The sequence below is a fragment of the Dermacentor variabilis genome, chromosome 6 (genome assembly GCF_050947875.1).
Source record: "Dermacentor variabilis isolate Ectoservices chromosome 6, ASM5094787v1, whole genome shotgun sequence".
In the NCBI taxonomy this organism is placed as follows: domain Eukaryota; kingdom Metazoa; phylum Arthropoda; class Arachnida; order Ixodida; family Ixodidae; genus Dermacentor; species Dermacentor variabilis.
The window spans coordinates 76,185,194-76,202,224 of record NC_134573.1 but is presented as its reverse complement, the minus strand read 5'-3'; the positions used below and the strand labels follow the sequence as shown (position 1 = coordinate 76,202,224).

Here is a 17,031-nt window from a genome sequence, read left to right as displayed (position 1 = left end):
TTTATCTCTACGTTGATATGTTTAGTTGTGTAGGAAATATAATTTTACGCTGTCGGATCTTCCCTTTTGGCTTCGTGATCGTCATGATGTACGTATAAAGCCCAAGTGCGATGAGCATGCGGCTGTGCGCCGTATGCGAGGGAGAACCGAGAGGACGGTGGCTTGGTGTGGCGGCGTCTTCTAGTACCCGCGAGGGAGGAAGGCTGTGAGGCTGCGTATCGGAGCGGAGGGATGTGCGCGCGCAAGGAGGAAGGGAGGAAGGGGGTAGGATGCGCGCGTCGCAGCTTGTACTCGGACTGCGACTGTGTGTGTCCTATATTTAAGTTAATCTGCGATGGGGTCGAAGGCTAGACGAACTGATAAAGCTGGTGGCTTCTTGTGCGCCGTACTCTCGCGCGTCTAGTTAGCCTTGAAGTTAGAGGAATTCGCTCACCGCTGCTGCCGCTTTTCATCATACGGGCGTTCTAGCAGCCAGTTTCGCGGTCATCGAATGAGATCTATTCATGTTTGTTTGCACGCGCGCGTCACTCTGGTTGCTTCGAGTTAGTAATGGAATGTTTACAGCAGTCTATAGAGCTGATTAATCCACTAACCTTTCTCAGTATCGCCATCTAATTTGCTATCGCAATCAGCCGCACACCTTCCGGGTGTAACTGCTACTTTTTTCCTTTACTTTTTGTTATTCCATAGTCTGTATACAACATCGGGACGATGTTTGTCAGTAGGGGAGGTTATCACCACACGTACTTATTTTTATTTACCGGTGACCGTCTTTCACTGGCTAACAAGTCATAAAGTTATCGCTTCCCACAAGACGCGCCTGTCTGTTTCTCGAGTGTTATCACTGGTTATATCTTCAGTGTTATTGCTACGTAACAATGTAGACAAGAACATATGTCAGAGATGTTGTTAAACGTTGGGTAAACAGACCTACACGCGACTCGAACAGTAATTCACATTCTAGAACTTGTGCGAGCACCACCGATTACGCAGGAACTCCTATTACGCCATCTAGGAATAGCCAACGCGGCATAGCCGCACATCAGACTTCGATGGTCGACGTATGGGATCATCACTATCTGGAGCCTGAATGTGGCTTCTTTATTTTTCCTGGGGATAAGGGGGGGGGGGGGGTTGCATGGAGCACAGGTGTGCCCAACAAAGAATTAGTTTTGTGACTCTCCGCTGCGCCACACTTTTCTTCTGCTCCATAACGATAACATGACAATATATCTCCTAGAGTATGTTACAGCAAATGCTTTACTCCACGCAGAAAGTGCCCGACAACCTGGACGAAGTGGATACATATGATTTCGTCTCTAAAGCGAGGCAGGATTTTATGTTACTCTACTGGAAGATTTTGGGAAAAAACCTTCAAACCATAAATTTCAGGTGAGTGATGATGACCCGCGTGCAGTCATAACTCTTGTACGCCGTTCATAACGGCAAAAAGCGGACACTGGCGTACTTCCATATTGCCCGATGCATCTGGCTGCCTGAAACAAACGAGTAAATAGACAAACCACTAAACAGAGAGATAACGCAAACTTGTCTGTCGTAGCCGCGAGATGAAGAAAGAAAGGAGTCATACCCATGTACGCCGTTCAGGTAAGTTATTACGACACTATTGCAAAAATTGGGCTTTACGTCCCAAAATGACGATTTGATAATAAAGCACGTAGTGAGGGAATCGGGATATTCACGGGTGTTATCGCATTTCGCACCCATCGAAAAGAGGCCACTGTGGCCGGCATTCGATCCCACGACTTTGTGCGCACCAGCACAACACCGTAGCCACTTAACAACCACGGCGGGTGCGACAGCATTACACACAGAGAGGCAAACACACGCACTTTATTCAATCTGCAATCTCGTTTTGGAGCTGTTTTCTCTGTGACTCGGCTTTATGGCTCTCGCTCGTCTTGTGTCGGTGTTGGCGGCACAACGGTGGTAGAGTTCAGGCGGAACATTGAAGACGTTCTACTGCAGCACGTCATCTCTTCCTATCATCATCTATCTCTTCATATGAGGGGGGTCTTCTGTAAGGAGCCAGCTTCCCTGCTTCGACACGCGGTGCATGGCTCACAGTGTCACACACACTCGTGGCTCACATCGTCGCGCTTGTGACGCTTATGAAGGCCAGAAATCCAGGCATACACGGGAAAGTTTACAGACGTGCGCTAAGCCTTGTTGCCGCGTTTAAACAACATCACAATGTGAAACGGCAGACAAATAGAACAGATCGCATACAAAAAAAAAGCGCCGCGCCTAACACACAATACAAACAGTAAAGGCAACTATTCGCTAGAAGCTCTCACGCTAGAATTGTGAGCGAAGGAACATTCCAGGCAATTATGATGCTGGACATTTCATTAGCGAAAGCGGCCAGAGAATGCCAAAGAACACTTATGAACAACAAAATTTGCCGACGATTACGATATTCGCTAACGCAAAATTTGAGCTCAGCTCTGCATCTGGTTTCTTTTCGCGATATTGGCTAGCGCAGGCAATCTGTCTCATGCAGCGCGTTTCAATCGGAGCGAAGTGTACCGCGATGCGCGCGCGGCCCCGCGAACGAAGCAGAGGCGAGCGAGCGCATAAAGGCCCCCTAACAACACGCGCTATTCTTGCGCCATCTCGAAGTCTGTCTTGCGCGGTGCTACACTTTTAAAGGAGCTTTCTTTGCCTCATCCTTCGTCTTTCCCACTTCTGCTACTGCTACTGCTGCTGTCTGGCATGCCACTAACGCGGGTGGCCTCGGGATGTGGTCAAGACGTGACCATGTCAAGAAAACATAAAACGCGTGCGCTATCGGGGTTTTGTTTCATGACATTTGTTTATCAGTTGTCATTCTCAAAATTCCCAGGAATAAACTTGTAAACAACGTAAGGCAATGTATGCGTGGTCGAGGTTCAGAATGATTATTCGCCAACGACGCCCGCGGCGTCGACACCAGCTTTTCTGCGACACTCGGCCCTTAGCGATATCGCGACAGGAGTGTGGCAAAAATGATAGACGGCCAGAGAACCTCGTGTAGAGATTTACGCCGCGTCGCATCTACACAATGCCCTCTGGACGCCTAACTAGGCGTGACCCCTCATAAGCGCTGTACAGGAGCTGCCGTGCTTGTCTTGGTGCTCACCCGCAACAGCAACGGCAGTAGAGGAAGGAGGTGGGGAGAACGTTAGTGAGGGAATAGAGAGAGAATCTGCGACACCACAACCTAGAATGGCGCCGAAGCGCGCACTTAGTGCCGACGAGATTAAGGTTCGAATAAAGCGTCGAGCGGAGCAGGAACAACAAACACAAGCGCACCAGGCAAGGTAACCATTCACATTATGTCACGGCTGGCGTATGCCGTCAATATATCACCACCAAAGAACGCCAATGAACCCGAACAGCAGACAAAGCTTCGCTTACATCGATTCCCACAGTGCGTGGGATCTGCATATTTTTCATTCTCACGCGTTCGCCATACCCTGCTCCTCCGCTTTCGGCCCCGAGGTTCTGCTGCACCCTCCTCCTGCGCTTTGCTCCTCACGCTGCCTTCGCACTCCACGTTTGCTCCCACCTTTCGCTGCGCTCGTTCGCTGGGTTGCAAGGTACGACGCCGACGCTCATCGCAGGAATGGGCGCTTAAGCTGCGCTCTAAGATGTTTCTGAATTTGCCCAAATTGGGCCGTACGTAAGCTCAATACGAGTAATTTGCCTAATGCCTGCGCGTCATTACAAGAACTTTATGGCACGCTCCTGAGGCCAAGTAGAAAGGGGAGACATCTCGAGCAGCGCAGTGGGAGCACCACGTCTTGTTTCGCCATTCCAACATTCCTCGTACTGCGGGAACATGTGCGAGCGTAAGGGACACGCATACAACCTGACCGAGGTTGTTTCGCTCCCCAGCCTCTGCTAGGTTCGATAGCTGGCTTTCAAGTTTCTTACTTTTCACGGTGCATACAGATTCCTTGTTAGAGCACATTAGTATTGCTAATGGGGTTTTGGGGCGCAAAAGCTACGGCGGCGAAAAAGCGTAAGTAGCGATGTTTACGATGCCGATTCAACATGAATGAATGCCCGCATAGTTGTCAACTTGCGATTCCTGTAACTTGCCCAGATATGGAAGACGGACATTACATTGCTTTTAAGAATTATTAGCGGTGGTGTGTATTTACAGTGCAATATTATTAGCCCCGAGAACGAACTAGAGCGGCGCTGGGAGCGGGACTCGCGTAACGCCAGGGCACGGACTCGCGCCTGTCGTCTGCGGCAAGTTCGGGTTGTGTCAGGGCGCCTTCTGCAGTGTTTCCGTTTGTTCGCTCTCGTTCCCCCTGCTTGTATACTTATGGCGGTCGTCTCATACATGTTTAAGACGTCTTTTTCGCGAAAATTTATTCAAAGAGCTTAACGCTTAGACGACAATACAGTTCTCAAAGGCAACGCTACAGCGCCAGCCGAAGGAGCGCAAACCAGCGCATTGCGGCTTTTTTTGTGAGCGGATTGACGACAGCAAGAAGATGGCTTATAAGGATCCAGTTATGATACCATACCTGCGCGATGTGATAAGTATGTGACAAACTCTGGCTATATGTGACTTCTACAACAGTTACCTTGATTTTAACCCGCTAAAACAGGTTTGCTGACGACGAGTAGTTCATTATATAATATCGAACTTTTGCATTTCTTCACAGAAACGCTCGGCAGTAACACGAGCACTTAACACTGCAGTTTATATTCTACCAGCGCCACTTGCTTTTTTAACTGCTTCTCAAAATTAGACAGTTCTTCATGTGTTTAAGTAACGGTAATTTGAAGTTAAGCTAATTGATTCTTACAGCTGTTTGCAGAATGCAAGAAGGAATGTACCAATATATACTCCCTTTCCCGTGCTACACGTTGAACTCACATAAGCAACTTACTGGTGTTTGTTGCTCGAGGAATATACATGACGAATCTGTTTGGCGAATTGACAGAGGCTGCTTGGCCTAGTTTTAGTGAAGTATGCCTTATGGTCTGTATGGCTACAGCCACAAAAGGAGTCGAAGCGTCATTCATTAGTAGTATGGGACATATTGAAGATATCATTATTCGCTGCTGGAGGGTCAAATAGCAAGTGAAATATGTAATACTTGTGGTGTCTTCCTAATGAAGGTTTCCGGGGTTCTCCTTATATACTGACGAAGCGAATAGTTCTTCGTTTATAACAAACCAGGCTGCATCGAGACATGGTGAGGAAGAAGATGCTTGAAATTTCCTTTTTTAGGCACCCTAGACTGCACTGTAATACCTCGAGTATACTTAGCCATTGCAATTGGCACTGTAAGAAACTGCTTCATGGTTTCAATTCAAAGTTGTAGTGAACTGATGCGTTTTTCGAACAATGCGTACCTTGCCATAACGACAGTCACCTCCTACCGTTGCGTGAGGGGTGTGCCATATTTTACATAAAGCCTACTAAGGGCCACCATGAAAGATTTCATCGCTTGCAATTGATTGGCTCTCCACCTTAACCACGAAACCGTTCTCATTGATGATTGCTACTATGGTATTTGTGAATTAACTATATGTACACACTTTATATATGACGCGCCGTTTTGTTAGCAGCCATGAGCAATTCGTTTTATGGGGGCCTGTTTTAGAAAGCGGTGAAAGTAGCAGCTAACTTTTTGATATGAAAGCGCGCCTGACTATTTTTACGCATTAATAAAGTGGCCATATTTGACTAGAACAAATCACCAGAGTACTAAGAATAATAATGACAGCTTCGCTGGGCAGTGTCTTTCTAACACGGATAACGTGTTGACACCAAATACCAATACTTTTCTTCCGTGTGAAATGCAATGTTTCTCATAGCTATGCACTAAGGGCATTTTAATTCTTTATCAAAGCATCATACAAAACTTCGCGTGTTGACTTTGCAGGCATTCTTTTTACGCAAAATTTTATGGACAGACACAGCGCATATATGCATTGCAAAATCAGCAGACCACTTCAACGCTACATAGCTTGCGATATCCAAGCCGCAAATTTTCTCGACTCACGCGCTTTTGAAGAAGGAACTCTGGTTCAGGCATGGCAGCAGAAAGAAGCTTACATATCCTTCAAGTACGGCTCGAGCCACCTATACCCCAAGCATACACGAGCGCGCGCGGCAGCCGAGCGAGCCGGAGCGAGCTGCGTCCTAGGCGTGACGTCACTCGCGAGAGGGCGCCACTCCAAATTCCCGCCGCTAATACCTTCCGGCAACCTCTTCACCAATGTTGTCGTACCAAGGAAGTCATTCGAGTCTTTCTTGGCGTCGATAAGGAATTGATATAGTGTTCGTGCCCCGCATTTTCATCTCTATTCTGGCATATGTCACGAATTAAGGTGCTCGAGGAACATACAAGAGAAAGGTATACCTGATAGGAAAACATAACAGAAAAAATGAGTCAGCCAATAAATGACAAAGAAATACTACGAAAAATTGCAGGGTCTCTTAAGGTCTCTTTTAAAGGGCCCCTCGCCAGGTCTGGCCTTTTTGAGCTGACAAGCGCAGAGCATACAATGCGTGCTAACGACCGTGTTTGCACAGAATTACATCGCTACACGCCGCGGAAAGGTTTGAAATTTCAATTCCAGCGCCGTTTTCCCTTTCCTTCGCGGCGACTGCGCTCCATACCGGACGGTGACGTAGTCGCGTCCCTACGCCTACATAGTCAGGTCCGCATTATGACGTCGCTCGTGGTGACACGCGACTTCGAGAAATATTCAAGGCAATATCTTTTATTTGTGTGATCTGTTCATTGAATTAACGAATTGAACTTTCGAGAAATAATAAAACACACAAAATGAATGTCTGCATGCTTTATCTTTTACTTCACAATGAAGCAAGGCATATGTACGTCCGCTTCGTCTGCTTGTTCCCACGGTCGTGCAGTCACGTGCGCAGCTACCGAAACTGTGCCATTTTCTACCGTGTTCCAGCGCGTGATCAAGCTCTGCGATCCGCTTGTTCTGCCTCAGTATTCGAGTAGCACTAAATTATACCGCTAGTCATGTGTCCTTGCGCACAGCGCGCGAAATTGTGCGCTGAGCGACACGAGACATCACAACAACTCGCGCGTAGCTCCGTCAGTGGAAGTGTGGAGCGCCACAAAAGGAAAAGCGAGGAGAAAAAGAAAACGCAGGGCCCGTGACGTATGCGTCACGCGATCCACGAGATCCGGTATGGGTAAACACAGGGAAGCAATTTCGCATGCGGACGCCAGACGGAGCGAGTGGAGAGAGTGTCTAGCTATGCAGTGGTGCTCGCTTTGTGAAATCATGAGCTCGGGGCACTGAAATATGTATATCTCGGCTAATAATGAGCCGAGTTCAAAAATTTTTTACTGCACAACACACCCTAGAAGACGCGTAAAACCTTCCAGCGTATAACCAAAATTTGCTATGGGGCCTGGCGAGAGGTCCTTTAGAAGTGAACGGTGAAATCCTACTCTTCTACCTCATGTCATTCTTTTCTCTTTCTCTTCTTTATTTTAGTCATTACTGCTCACTCCTAAGCATATTTAGTCATTTGTAACCATTTGGGGTCATTACAAGCCGTCGTTAGATATGTTGGTCACATCCTAGTCATTAGTAGTCATTACAAGTCATTTCAGTCATTATTAATCATTACTGGTCATAACTAAGTATTTCATTCATTTCTAATGAATTATGGTCGTCACAAGTTGTCGTTAGACATATTGGTAATTCCTAGTCATTACTAGTCATTACAAGTCATTTCAGTCATTATTAGTCCTTACTAATCACTATTAGGCATTTACTCATTTGTAACTGTGTAATCAATTATGGCCAATACAGGTCCTCATTAGACATGTTGCTCAAATCCTAGTCATCAGTAGTCGCTACAAGTCATTGCAGTAATTATTACTCATTACTGCTCACTAGTAAGCATATTGAGTCATTTGTAATCAATTGTGGTATCTACAAGTTGTCGTTGGACATACTGGTAATTTCGTAGTCATTAGTAGTCATTTTGGTCATTACTACTAATTAGTACACATTTCTAGTCATTTCTAATCAATTGTGGTGATTACAAGCCGTCGTTAGACATATTGGTCATTTCGGAGTCATTAGCAGTCATTACAGGTCAGAATACGTGATTACTAGTCGTTCTTAGTCTTTATTAAACCCTAACACCATCTATTACAGTGTTATCATTCACTAACTGTCACTATCAATCATTTATCATTCCATAATCTGTCTTTAATATGTCTTCATATGGCGTCATGGCGCTTCAGCGGACACTCCGGCGGAAAGGTCTGCTGACACACTTCACCGTGACCTCTGAAGGCTTTCGCCTTAACTCTATAAACCCCCACTAAACCAATATCCAGCCAAGCTATAGTGTGTCACTTAACAATAGGCTAAAGAACCAAAGCTTTCTAACTGTCACAACATGGCGATAGCCCGTCCGACGTGTCACCAGACACGGGCGCCCCAATACCGACGGGCCGCAGGCGTCGGCCGACATCACTGTTGCCTGATGGGGCCAAGAAGCCAAACGGGCGAGCACAGACGGCAGTGGAACGCCGCACGAATGGAAAAGTTTCAGCTGAGAGATCCCTCGCTCGGAGTAGAACCCCTTAAACTTCGCAAGGTAGCGCCACACTTTGAAGAATGCCGCCTCCTCCACGCGTGCTCTGGCCGAGGCCGACGCCGTGTCGCTATTGGCCTAATAGCATCACGTGGGCCCTCGCGCCATGCTTCAGAGCCATTTTCGCTCAAGAAGCGTCTACGGAGCGGGGAGGAGCGCATGCTGGCGCTGTTGATACGCTCAATCGTTGTAAGCGGCGCCATGGTCGAGGAGGGAGCCGGAAAAAGAGGAGAAACGGGGAGGAGTGAAGGCGGAGGAGGAGTGTGTCGCTACTTCACGAAGTTTAAGGCGTTTTAGCACGGAGCGCTTTGCTGCTCCCTCCGCCAAACAACGCTGAACTTGCTGTGAAAAGATCGGTTCACTCGCTTCAGGTTCTCGATTGCGATTATCCACTTCGAATCGTAGCCAAAAGGCCCCGTTGTTGGAACCTCTCGCAGGACACAGAGATCCTCTTCAGTGATGGAACACTTCCGACGCATTTTCGCCTGCCGGCGCCACGTTTGAAGACGACGCTGACGACAAGCCGCTGTTCGTGCGGGTGGTCACCATGTTTGTTTTGTAAAAACACTGGTCCGCTGCGCGCCCTCCGCTGGAGAGACGACACCAGCGACCGAACACAATGGCCGCCCCAGAGTATCCCACATGCACAGTGGCGTCTTCGCTGGCCCGTAAACCCGCTGAGCTATAACTTTCTAATATGAACTGGAGTATCGGAAAGGACACCTAAACACTAATGCCGTTTCGTTGAGCTACTTACCTTTGCCTAATCTAGAAAACGCATGAGAATGTACGTCCGTGGCATATATGCAGCACGCACAAGGATTGAACAACTTTCCTCTGTGTCCTCAGAAGCTAGCAGCCAACACTGCCGTGGACTGACGGCTTCGTCAGGTAAACACGTGGATCCTGCATGGCTGGCCAAGATCACTGAGTGCAGAACAACAGTGTTTTTCAACCTTTTTTCACTCGTAGCCGCGAACTGACAGTGATTGACGAATTAGTTTATTGGGAGCGCCGCATTATTTAGCCTGAGAAGGCACGTTCCTTCATACCGCAAGAATTCCACGTATCCCATCCCGGCATGACAGCAATGAAGAGCGTCGCTCGCACGTCCTTTTCGAATCCTGGTCTGAACCACGTTATAGAGAGCCTGGTAAAAAGTTGCCCGCAATGTCTGTAGTGTTGACCACTACCTGCGGGTCTAGTTCCTTCAAGTTGTTCGGAAACTAACAAGCTCCGGTCTCGGCTGCACGTCGACTTTGCTGGTCTGGTGGAAGGGCATATGATCTTTGTCTTTGGTGGACGCAGGGACGAAATAGAGAGAGGCGGGGGCGCTCAAAACTTCGACTGCTGATACCACAGTGGAAGTGCTTCGGAGCACTTTCGACTATTTCGGCTTGCCTCACGCAGTCGCGTCCGATAAAAGTGTCCCGATTTACCAGCGTGGGGACAACGATATTCTTCGGAGATTACCATGTGCGCCACGCTACAACTGCACCTTATTATCTGCAGTCAAACGGGGGCAGCAGAGCGCGCCGTGCACTACAGAAGAAGCACTACAGAAAAATACGTCAGACTCGCAGCAAATTCGACCTGCTAAATTCTTGATTCGCTACAGAATAACGCCGACGAAGGACAGCAAATCGCTGGCAGAGATGTTGCTTTGCGCCCACCCAAGGACGAGACTAAGTGCTCTCTTCCCAGATCAATAGGGCACAATTGTTCCAGTCAGGAGTCAGTTCTCGGCACCACTTACCCCATTGTTTCCTCCCGGAACACGAGTCTGGTCGCGACAGTATAACCGAGTGGGACAGAGATGGCTGGCTGGCACAGGGACTGCCACCAGTGGTGGACGCTTGATCATGGTTGATACGGAAGGCGGAGAATAGCGACAAAGTGCGGATGAAGTGCGGCTTCAGGAAGTTCAACAGGACACCGCGGTAATACAATAAAGGGAGAGTGAAATAGCGGCGGAGGTTTGCAACCAAGTCCATCATCGATGGATGAAGTCTGCGAGCAAACCGACTTGGTCGAGAATAGGTCAAGCTGCAAGTTCTGGGGAAGGCTCGAGCCTACTAACACGATCAGCTCGGAAAAAAATCCCTCTACAGATTTTAGGATAAGGAAGTACTGTATCACGCCCGCTGTTTAACTCTGCATACGCACACCATCGGCATTACGCGTGAATGCGGACGCGCACATTCCTGAGCTCTCTTAGTGAAGGGGACGACGACCAGATGTCTCTGGAATAAAACCAATTCTTTACTTGTAGTCCTGGCGTGCGTCGGTTTCTGGACGATACTTCAGATACCCCGATTGCTTTTCGACGATTCCACCGTCCTAAACTCGTAATAACGCCCGTCGCCGACAAAATGTGGCAACACGACAACTCAAGCCGCGAGCTTACATTAATTGACATCTCCACTGATGCAACTCTCTCTGATGACCAGGCCTATATGACATAGGTTTGCACGCAGACTACCGCCTACACAGAAGCCTATAGCGGGCCCCTACCGTCCGGTACCCCAGTGCATGCTCAACTCCTTTCTATTTGGGGAGCGACTGTAAGCCTCCCCCATACCATACAGACATCGGTCCGCATATTCACTCACTCGCACACAGCGTACTTTGAAGAACTTCGCCCAGCGTCGGAGGATGCTACAGCTTCCGGTATTCGACGCATCCTTCCTCGGCCTGAAAAACCAAACACTCCAATAGAAATCATCAGAATGCTAGGGCATGCGGGTGTGACCGGGGCCAATACGGCTGCACGTGGGGCTGCCGCCTCCTTAGATGGATCGACCAATCATTCTCTGCCCCCCCCCCCCCTCAGAGTGAACCCGTATAAGCTCCTAAGCCAAATGGCTCCATCTGTAGCCATCATGAACTATGTGCGTACGCCCCTGCATACTTCAAGCAAACAGCGTCTTCAGCAGGCTACCCCGCCTGTCCACTTCTCGAGTCCCCTTTCAGGCTTTCAAGATGTCTTCGCCAGTAAGGGTTTCGCAGATTCAGCCTACTCATGGTGCTTTATAGCAAAGTGGCGACAACACGGCAATGCGACAGTGACATGTACCCACTTCGCGCTGCGCTGCCGCGCAGACCTTCGTACTTTAACATGGCAATGTTCTGCATTCCATGGAAGGAAGATGACCATACAGGCTTTAGACTGCGCGAGCTACCGTTAAGCGCTGGTCGCTGATCATAATACGCAGATAATATTGGCCAAACTATTCAGAGTAGTCTGATCAAAGTGGTTTAGGGGGACTAATATACCCTGGTCCTGACCCCACACAGCCTCCGCACAAGTAACTATCACTCAAATAACTGGAAACCCTAACTATCTGAATGACATTGTAGCCTTTCAACGCCCCATTCATCCCGCGGAGGACCTGTAAGTCAGCATTCTCTAAAAAGAAATTTGAATAAATCAATAAAGTGTACCACCTAATTCCCATTCGCAATCCTCCTCCTTCATCTGTGTGTGTACCCTCTTGGCAGCGTTTCAAAACAGAGCTTCAATGAAATGTCAAAAAAGATACATGCTAATAACAACGTATCGAAGGAGGCGTGTGAATCCTGTGTACACGGCCACTCATAACCATGGCTTGCTTTGTCCAGGAACCCGTTCGACCCTCTGTACGCCACCTATCTTCCAAGTGAAAATTTCCTGTGTAAGTACTCAGAGCCGTAATACGTAGAAAGGCTGACATTGATTTCTGCTTTAATGAGAGCTGCCATATATTTCATAATCGCTATTACTGGTACGTCTCTTTCACGCTGTACTTTTTCATAGGGAACTTATTTCTCCTTCCCCGCACCCGTTTTTTTTCTTAGTGATCCTACAAACACTGTTTGACTCAGGGTTATTTATTGTTGTCCGTATTATTATTATTAGTTATATTATTATTAATTACAGCTATAATCATCATCCCCTGGAAGCTGCAAGGAAAGCTCTAGAGATTAATGCCGAGTCCCCGGCTGAAAGCAATTCTATTACGTCTTTATTGGGCTCCTTCCGACTTGAAGGTCGACGTTTCTTTCTTTTTTCTGTTTTAGTAAAAATAACTGAGAGAACTGAGTCGATGAATAACCTAACCTAACACTCAACAATGAGGCTAAGCTTCGAGATTCACTACTATTGCCTTTGTAGATTTAAAGTGATCTTGGCGATTTTCGAGAAAGCTAATTCGAGGGTTTACTGCAAAAGTCAACAACTTGTTCAGCAATGCACCGCTACAGTGAGCCGGGTCCAACCGTCGGATATCTTGCGCACTGTTCATCTTGCACTGCCACTTGAGCTTCTTTATTTTTGCGCACTGGTCCAACAGCTGATTAAAGAATCACACGACGACACGGCATGCGGCAGGCGGGGCAAATCCCATAGCCCACTGCTATATCGTCCACCCAGCAAGCTTGAGGACATGAAATGTAAGGAGAGTATCAGCAGTTATTTTTTTATATTGTCCACATGTCAAGCGTGAGAAAGCCGAAATAGGAAGATGGGAGCACCTTCTTTCAAATCAGAACTGCATCAACCGGCATCAAGGGTAAATTATCACAATATGGCTGCTCCTAATTTCGTTTGAGCCATTTCTTGAAAGTCCGGGCCGGCAAACTCTCTACTAAAGGTTAACGCGCTGAGGCTGAACCATCATAATAAATTTTAATCAAATAAACTCTTGAATATTCGAACTCTTTAAAGTATGATAATTTAGGAGGCTTTTGTTAGCGCTGGGTCTAACCTAAACATTTTTGTAGAGACGCAGAGGCATCGCAGTAGCGTGCTTGTCTCGCTCCCCCGAGGCCCAGGTTCGATTCCCATCATTTGTTGCGACGCGACATCATCAGTCATGATTTTAATAACGTATGCTTTCTTCTTCGTATCCGTGATAGTAACACGTACGATAGCGCGGCTGCGTATTGAAGAAGGTATTTTCGTTCTTCAGTAAACTTAGTTGTGAGTCTGCAATATCTGCTATCTTTATCATCTTGTGACGCCTTTTATGGGGCAGCTTGTACCAGCGCATCCGTACCTACTCTCCCGGCTTTGAAATATATTCACTACGAGGTCAGGTTGCATTCGCAAGGCGTTAAAGAGTGATTGAAAAAAAAAACAAATCATGCACTAGACGAGGAAAAGCTCAGGATCAGCGCTCTAATTTTTCACATTTTGTTCAAGAAAACCTGTCATGCCTTCTCCTTCCCCAAATACCGCTCTTAGCTCCCTGCGCTCTTACGTTATTTGCTGTCTTTCAGCGCTTTGGTACTTGTTGCTATCAACTAACTGTCCGTGCAAACATGGTAACATGAGCGCACAGTTTGTTCTCGTGCTCGCGCTAGTGCTTTAGTATTTTTAACATTCTTTATGGACATCTTACGTGCGCTCACTAATGCCTAACAGGCATGCGTTACTTGTGCGCCACTACGTTTCGCAACCGAGGTGGTACACAACCACTGGCGTTATCTTTTCAGATGTTCCCATGGGTGTGTTTACGAAGCCCGCATTCCGTAACAGCCAGAAAAAGTGAGTATTTCTATCTCCTCGTTCGCCGCATCGGTTTGTCCCATTCCAAGACACGCGACACGACCACGATATATAGATGTCCGCCCGAATATAAATAACCACAACCGCGATACGCTGCTGGTCGGCAGTGCACGCGCGTGGGGCTCTCCAATACCGACATATGCCTGAAGCCAGTATTTATACCTCAACGCCTTGTGTTCATGCTGAAAAGTAGTGTGTCATGGGCACTCCTCGCTCCCGAAATTATGCGCATTTCAAAAGTGCAGAAAAAAATATTTCCCTTCCGTCCAAATAATGAAACAGCGAAAGTGATACCAAGGCTTAGCGTTGGACTTGAAGTCCTCGGTAGGTGTTCTAACTATATGCGAGTGCGACATGTTGGCGAGGTGCTGCGCGCAACTCAATTGGTGCTAAGCAGAAGGAACTGGCAGATACCTGGTAGCTACCAGGCATCTCACGATGCTGTCGAGGTGAGTAGCGCCGCCAAGTGGCGTTCCAGGGATCACACCTCCGTGACGAAGGAGATGATACCAACAGGAAGACCTCTTCTTTATATACTCAGCACCCAGCGAACTATTCGCTAACGTTAGCATGACGTTTTGCTGTACGTCCAGCCCCGACCAGCGCATCCACCCAGAAGCGCAGCTCGGACGCTAAAGATGGGCCCGTAGTCGGTGACAACCTGAGAATTACAACAAAGCTCCTCAGAAAAAAAAAGAAAAAAAAAACACAATGCACCTCCCCCTCACTTCAACCACCTGGAGTATGCTTGCACTTTAGGGACTTTGTTCTGCTATTGTAATTCGTAGGCTTATTGAAAAGTAAGAACTACCTATTTCAATCTAAGATGTCAGCTATGGCTGAGCAGTGATAGAAAGATGTCCCTTAATATTTGCCCTGGACGTTCAAGTTTCTGTCACTGAAAACAGTGACAGAAGTGCCGCTCGGTACGGGCAGTGCCATTGATTTGCACTGTGTTTTGCTGGATGCAGTTGCACCACTAGCTGAGCCGGGCGCAGGCGTTGTCACCAGAAGTGCGTTGTCGGGCGCCGGATCGTTTCCGTAGTAGGACGTATGCTGTGCTTACGAGTAGTCGCAGAATATGGCGGTCGTGGAACTTTTTAAATCGGAGCTTTCTGTGCCTCTTCTCCCAACTTTCCGGGCGCTGCTGCTCCGGTCGTACCACACCTCCGGAGGGCGGACGCCTCGGCGAATCGCGGTGAACAGGCAGTGTCAATACCGGGCCAGGAAATACTTCGGGTAAAAGAACATAAATATATTGGTATACGGATAAACACTGGACATAGATATGTGTAAATACACGAAGAAATTTAGTGCCCTTCCACTCTGGGAAAAAGGGTGACCAACGAACCTTTGTATGTGGGCCCCTTAATGGCGAACATGCACCTCCGCCGCGGGTAGGTCCGCTATTGCACAGTCTTCGGGATCGGCCCAAGTATAGGGAGTGCTCAAGTCAGCTTCACCTCGGCCGCGGGTCGTCCGTTGCATTTCGCTATCTTCGTGATTGGCCCACGTATGGGCATTTTTGTGTCTACATACGGACCCGATCCTGGGAGAACTAGCCCTTACCAGCCTCGCTGTAAAAATGTTTACGTCTTTGTGTTTCATAATTAATTAATTAATTATGACCAACACGGCAGCACTGGCACGAGCGCGTTCGCGTGGAAGCGCCGAGGGGCTCCAACGAGCCCGTTGTCGTAGAAGACGCCGAGGCTGAAGCCAATTTTGATGATGATAGTTTTCTGTTAATACACTGACACGATCCTGATAAGAGTAGCTCTTAACAGCTTTGCTGTGAAACAATGCCATCAAAGGGGAAGGGAAATGCGACCATAATAAAACAGAGCGCTATGGGGATACGATAGGTACGAGGTGCTCCTGGGTATGTGAAAAGATGTAATGGTACGAGAAATATGGTAAAAAACTAAATGGGCTGGGAAAATGTTTAGATATTTGTACAGGAAAAACATTCACAGTGGAGGAAAAGAACGAGAAGGCTTACCAGCAAGTATGCGATCTGTGTTGTAAGCAACGTGGCAACAAACAACTTCAAGCGGAAAGTCAGAGAAGCTGAGATACTCTCATAGGCGGCGGTAGTGGACAAGAAACCGCTTATGAGTAACTGGTTAAGAGGAAGAAACTAAATCAGAAAGAAACAATCTATGATAAATCAAAGGGAAGCTCATTACCTTTCGCAGCCAGATCAGGATGCCTTAGAACACGCATTTATAAAGCGAGATATAAGAAGGCAGAAGGAATGCTTGCTGCAGTAAACCTAGGGAAACGAACGAGCATGTTATGTGAAAGAGGCCCGCAAATGCACGCGAAATTGCCGCGGGACTGGCATCTCGAGGCACTTTGCGTGTATTCGCGGGCTTCTTGCACGTTGGGAAAACACTTTTAACGCAATGGTGTTAAGGTCCCCATGTCGCAGAAAAATCCTGTGCCGGACGTCGCTTTGGCAAAACGATTTTCGAACCGCCCATACCCAGACCCTCCATGTTGTGCAAGGAAACTAGCGAACTAATTCAATTTCTCGAGTTAAAATCCATAGAAAAATCTTAAATTACGACTAACACAGAACCTCCAGAATTGACAGCGTCTGCTTGTAATTTGACAATGCAAGAAAACAAAATTGTGTTATGCGACAACTCGAAGAACCCCATTTTCCAGCGTTTCCACCGTTCTAGACCGGCCACGGTATCCGCCGCTTGCGCGCGCCGGCGCGTGTGTTTCTCGCAGGACACAGCGTGGCGCGCCCTGTTCCTTTCAATACCTCCAGATGGCGCTCGCCTCAGCCGCATCGCGGCCCACGCAAGAGGCCGCGTTTCTGCCGGAAAGCCCGCCTTCG

At 47.8% G+C, this 17,031-nt stretch overlaps 1 protein-coding gene across 1 annotated transcript in view; it reads left to right on the top strand.

The window, feature by feature from the left end:
• LOC142584230 (neprilysin-like) overlaps nucleotides 1-17,031 on the top strand; it is a 242,408-nt gene that overhangs the window by 185,535 nt on the left and 39,842 nt on the right. Inside the window, exons 14-16 of the mRNA XM_075694384.1 lie at nucleotides 1,274-1,392; nucleotides 12,254-12,306; nucleotides 14,108-14,159. Of these exons, the coding sequence (XP_075550499.1) occupies nucleotides 1,274-1,392; nucleotides 12,254-12,306; nucleotides 14,108-14,159 (224 nt within the window). The remainder of the gene's footprint in view (nucleotides 1-1,273; nucleotides 1,393-12,253; nucleotides 12,307-14,107; nucleotides 14,160-17,031) is intronic.